This window comes from Ananas comosus, linkage group 8, assembly GCF_001540865.1.
Source record: "Ananas comosus cultivar F153 linkage group 8, ASM154086v1, whole genome shotgun sequence".
In the NCBI taxonomy this organism is placed as follows: Eukaryota; Viridiplantae; Streptophyta; class Magnoliopsida; order Poales; family Bromeliaceae; genus Ananas; species Ananas comosus.
Genome location: NC_033628.1, coordinates 10,764,455 through 10,770,418, shown reverse-complemented (window position 1 = coordinate 10,770,418; position 5,964 = coordinate 10,764,455). Strand labels below are relative to the sequence as shown.

General features: G+C 43.6%; 1 protein-coding gene across 1 annotated transcript; it reads left to right on the top strand.

The window, feature by feature from the left end:
* Positions 966–2,171, top strand: LOC109714370 (B3 domain-containing protein Os03g0120900-like). Its single transcript, XM_020238972.1, has one exon. It carries the CDS (start codon positions 1,311–1,313, stop codon positions 1,923–1,925), a length of 615 nt encoding a protein of 204 aa, XP_020094561.1. The 5' UTR covers positions 966–1,310; the 3' UTR covers positions 1,926–2,171.

The following is a 5,964-nucleotide window of genomic DNA, read 5'->3' as shown; positions in this document are numbered from 1 at the left end:
TCTTCGTGATGAGGCGTCGACCAACTGTTTTGCTCCAGGTGTGTGGCTCCTACGCATGCAACGGCTTAAATGGAAACAACAAAATCTGTCACGCTTGACCACCATAGTACTACTATGTACAACACTTTATTATTTATTAGCATAATAATATCTTTTTTGGTGATCTGTGGGTTAGTTGTGTATAGGTTCCTACAAATATATTAATTTATAAATATATGTCGATAAAATTAAATTTTTATATATTATTTCTGTAAAAATTTTAATATTTTTAAATAAATTCATGTTATTAGAATTCGTTAGAAAAATTTACTTAACTATATATTAAATACTTAACCTTGNCTCTCTCTCTCTCTCTCTCTCTCTCTCTCTCTCTCTCTCTCTATCTATCTATATATATATATATATATATATATAGTGAGGCTACTATGTTATCGGAAGCACAGAGCCTTCCGTGCTTCCAGCTCGTTTTCGATGTTGTGACTTTCGAATTGTCGATCGGCTCCGTTAAACTTGATCTAGAGTATTTGGAGTACCTAGAAAATAAATTTTATTATTTTTCGATATCATTTGCCTAGTGATCGAATGGGCTCAAAATCAACAAATTTCAATGGCCGTAGTGAGCTGTTTGCAAGTTTAACCGTGTAGAAATATCCAAATCACGTGAAATTTTAATAGAAAATTCTTTATACTATATAAAACAAGATCAATATATATATTTGAGTTATATCGAGCCCAACATGAAAGAGCTTATCTCAGATCGTGTTGGGCTCGTTATTAAATAAACGATCACAAACTCATTTCGAGCCCAATACGCCTAGCCTTTTAAATTACAGAAATATATTATATTATGAGTCGAGGTAAACATATAATTCCTTAAATTAGCAAATAAAAAGCTATAGCCCACCACTTTGTTTTTTTTTTTTTTTCTTTTCCCCAAGAATCTCCCAGGCATGCAAAAGGTTATAAATGCAACGTATAGCAGTGGCAAAGAAACAAATTGAGAAACACCACCGCACACAAATTAAAGAGCATTATTATGTATCACAATCAACCACCCATATCCCATCCATTTTCTCCCCATGGTCAACGATAACCGGCCTAATCTACACTCCTTCCTCTTCCTACTCATAACTCACAACCCCTCCTCTTTCGTGCTTCACAAATTTTGAAATAATCCGATGGCTAAAAAGTTATAAATACAAGTGCTCGATCTCGTGCTTTTAAAAACACAAGAGTCTCTCTCTCTATATATATATAGAGCACCTCATTAGTACTCCTAGGTTTGTTGTTGTGCTGCCCCTACAACGGATATGAAGGAGGAAGAGGAGGAGGAACACGACCGGAATGATATCACCGGGCTCTCGAATTACGTCGAGACGGAGCTGATGTTCGAAAAAGTCGTGACGCCGAGCGACGTTGGGAAGCTGAACCGGCTGGTGATCCCGAAGCAGCACGCGGAGAAGCACTTTCCGCTGCAGCAGCAGCAGCGGCAGCAGCCCGGGCGGGTGGGAGAGGGGAAGGGGGTGGTTCTAAGCTTCGAGGAGGAGCGCACGGGGCGGCTGTGGCGGTTCCGGTACTCCTACTGGAGCAGCAGCCAGAGCTACGTCATGACCAAAGGCTGGAGCCGCTTTGTCCGGGAGAAGCGGCTCCGCGCGGGCGATGCCGTCTCCTTCGCCCACGCCGTCGGCGCCCGCGGCCGCCTCTTCATTCGCTGGGCTACCCGCGCTGGGCCGCGGGGGCCGGCAGCAGTACTGCAAAGGGCTTCATTCGTCCCAGCGTGGGAGTACTACTACAGAAATCACCCTACGGGTGGGCAAGGTGGCCCCACGAAGCGACTAAGGCTTTTCGGAGTAAATCTCGAGTGCCCTAATTCGGAGTGTGCCGACACCGATGAACCCAGCTATATTATTCCTCTATTGCTATAAAGACTGCTACTGCGCTCGCAATTTATGACAACTATGCTCCCCTTTCTCCGCGCTGACCCCCCGGGCAATGAAGTCACTTGAGGTGATTGGAAAGGAATAGTATAAATGGTTTTTTTTCTTCAGTTTTTTAAACTTACGTTCAAGTTGATGTCCAATTCCAATAGTACAAATTTTCACAGATATATTAGGTTCGTTCTACGCGCTACATATGATGACAAAATTTTCACCTGCCAAAGTTGTATTGTTTTGTTGTTTTGATAGTTTGCTTACAGTGTTTTTTTTTTTTTTTTTTTCTTTATTGAACATTTGATTAATTATGAAAATGAGCACACTAATTAAGTTGTTGGAAGCATTAATTAGGAGCAGGATCTTTTTTTCTTTTTTCTTTTTTTTTTTTGAGAGAAAGGCTGCACTTCATATAATAGGAAAATAAATATAATTATAAAAGTGAAGCAACTCAAGGAATAAGACGGAATATAAAATCCAAATAGAGAACAAAGAATGAAAAAAAAAAAAAAAAATCTCACCAAAAAAGAAACCATATATTTTTTTTTTTTGAGAGATAAATAGTACTATGCTACTCGTTTCGTTTATTTTATTTAAAAATAAACTTAGCTGGAAATGTGAATCAACTAGGATTCAAATTTGGGTCTTGGGTACCAAGAACCAAACCCTACGCCACTTGCTCTAGGGACAATCGGTAAGAAACCACATTATTATTTTAAGCATACGCCAGATGTTCGAAAGTATATGCTCAAATTTGTTTTTTTTTCTTATTTTGAAAATTTACATTGTTTCTTTTCAGCCAAAACATCTATATATATACACCAAATAGCCGCCGACACGAGTTATGTTTCAATATTTCAAGTATAGGTTGGTAGAACTATAACTAAAGACATTTTGTGTTACACAAATATTATACTACACACTACGCAAAATTGGAAATGCATGCATGTTGTTACTAACATTTAAAGGAGAAAACACACAGTTGTTGTGCTTAATTCTTTTCCATTTATAAAACATTTGATATTCGTAAGGTTGTTTCCCCTAAGTTATAAGTTGGTAGTTAATATGCAAAAGTAACCTTTGTAGAAATATGACTCAATTTAAGATTTTGAGTGCCTTAATATATGTGTTATTAAGTATTATTTTGCACTAATTTTTAAGCTCTAGTTGATATAAGAAAATAGGAAGCCTTGAAATTTACATTTGATATATACTGTTCTTACTTTCCTGAGTTCTATGAGCTACAGATGCATTTTGAAATTAAACAATAATATTGCAATGATCATGCTCCATCAGACATAATATATATATATAGAGTGAGGCTACTATGCTATCGGAAGCACGGAGCCTTCCGTGCTTCCAGCTCGTTTTCGATGTTGCGACTTTTGAATCGCCGATCGGCTCCGTTAAACTTGATCTAGCACCGCTCATATATACCTAATAAGCTGATTAAAAATTTGAAGATTAATACTCGATATTTTAAGTTTGAGTTCTAACTATTTCGCATGAATAATATACTACTTTTTCAAAAATTATCAAATAGATTGACACTTTGGAACACTTCAAGCAAATATTAATTTATATAGATGAGAATAATCACATTCCGTTTTAGGATGCAACACTATTAGCATCTTTCGCTACACAACAATTTGTTTCTCCAACCTGTAGATAATCTAAGTCTTGTCTTTTTTGTTAACTTTTTTTTTTTTTTCTTTTTTTATTTTTCTTCAGGTTGTAGACTTTTCGGGTAAGAGAAAGAGGAATTCCCCAATTATATATATATATATATATATATATATATATATATATATATATAGCTTTTTGCATAAAAAATTCACCTATTTTGGGCTCTTTGCAAAATTCGGATCACCTTTTTCGTTTTTGCAGATCGGTCCGCTTTTTCAGCAAACTGACCAAATATACCCTTATACTTTTTTCTCTTCCTCTTTCTCTCTCCTCTTCGTTCTCTCGTGTCTTTTTTTTTTTTCTGCCGGGACCCGTCGGCGGTTCTTTTTTTTTTTTCTCTCGTTCTTTTTCTTTTTCTTTTCTTCTTCTTCCCCCTGCTGGAAACTTTTTTTTTCGCCCTCTTCTTCTTCTTCTTCTTCTTCTTCTTCTTCCTGTAAGAGCACGGGGTGCGCCACGGCGATTTCCGGCCTCGCCAAGCGGCGTCCACCTGGCGGCGTTCTGCAGGGAGGGGTCTGCACCGGCAACCGCGAGCGCCGCGGCGAGGGTGGGGGCGCGCGGGAGGCGGGCGGCGAGGTAGAGCGGGGTGTCGCAGCCGGGGACGTCGCGCCAGTCGAGGGCGGCTGTCACGCGCGCTGCCCGGCGCTCCGCTCGGGCGGCGTCGGCCGCCGTTGCGATCTCCGACGGCTGCTTCTTCTTTTTCGTAATGGTGTAATGGTGCACGCGGGCCGGTGCACGCAGCGGCTGCGGGCGGGCACGCGGGCGCGCTGCGGCTGCTTCTTCTTCGTCGTAATGGTGTAATGGTGCACCATTACACCATTAATGGTGCAATGGTTACACCATTAATGGTGTAATTTCACCATTAATGGTGTAATGGTGCACCATTACCCTATTAATGGTGAAATTACACCATTACACCATTAATGGTGTAATTACACCATAAACGGTGCACGCGGCCCGTGGAGCGGAGCCCCGGGTGGAGCTCCGCCAGGCGCAGCCGGCTGAGGGCCTCCTCGAAGGGGGAGCAGGACACCCGCGGAGAGCTTGAGGGAGGAGATGTCGAGGGACGCGACGGCGCGCTGGGACCCGGGCCGCACGGGGGAGCAGGACACCCCGCGCCACGACGCGCAGAGCTCCGACGAGCTGGCGTTGGACCACGACGCAAGCGCGCCCGACGGGTCCGCAAGCGCCGACCTCACCGCCAGAAGCGCCGCCACCTCCGCTGCCGCCGGCGACCCCTCCTCCGCCGCGCCGCCGCCGAGGACGACGACGAAGAAGAAGAAGATATAAATGAAATATATTTATTGACTTAATAAGTTTGATGCATATGCTATTGGATTCGTTCATATTGGCGTATACTTACAAGTTACGAGGTATGAAGAATGCTGATGTTTTCATGTTTAAATTACCTATCGCATACTTTTTTTTTCTCTGCTTATCACGAAAACTTAATATTCTTTGTCCTACATATCTATTTGCAAAAGGACAATGTAGGTATATGGAAATCTATACCTGGTGTGGTGATTAATAACAGTAGCTGGATATCTCTAATATGTCCTAGAATATTGGTCGGACTACCTGACCAGAAGAAATTTTTTAACAAAATCTATAATTGCCAGCAAAAGTTGTTTCTTTTCTTTTAGCTGGGTCCGTCCTTAAACAACTAATTTTAACTTTTCAGAGAGATGATCCAGCACAGACCATATAATCAAAAGGTTGACGTGTACAGCTTCGGCATTGTGCTGTGGGAGCTCATCACCGGGATGCTTCCATTTGCAAACATGACAGCTGTCCAGGCTGCATTCGCTGTAGTGAACAAGGGCGCCTGCCCGATCATCTCGCATGATTGCCTCCCTGCCCTTGGTGAGATCAACTTCTTCTTCTTCTTCTTCGTCGTCGTCCTCGGCGGCGGCGCGGCGGAGGAGGGGTCGCCGGCGGCGGCGGAGGTGGCGGCGCTTCTGGCGGTGAGGTCGGCGCTCGCAGACCCATCGGGGGCTCTCGCGTCGTGGTCCAACGCCAGCTCGTCGGAGCCCTGCGCGTCGTGGCGAGGGGTGTCCTGCTCCCCCGCGCGGCCCGGGTCCCAGCGCGCCGTCGCGTCTCTCGACATCTCCTCCCTCAACCTCTCCATGGGTGTCCTGCTCCCCCTTCGAGGAGGCCCTCGGCCGGCTACGCCCGGCGGAGCTCCACCTGCGGCTCCGCTTCGCGGGCAGCGTGCACCGTTAATGGTGTAATTACACCATTATACCATTAATGGTGTAATGGTGTAATGGTGTAATTACACCATTAATGGTGTAATGGTGCACCATTACACCATTACGACGAAGAAGAAGCAGCCGCAGCGCGTCCGCGT

Bases quoted from the DNA above. Each gene is read 5' to 3' on its own strand.
- LOC109714370 (XM_020238972.1), top strand. From the start codon at position 1,311: ATGAAGGAGGAAGAGGAGGAGGAACACGACCGGAATGATATCACCGGG.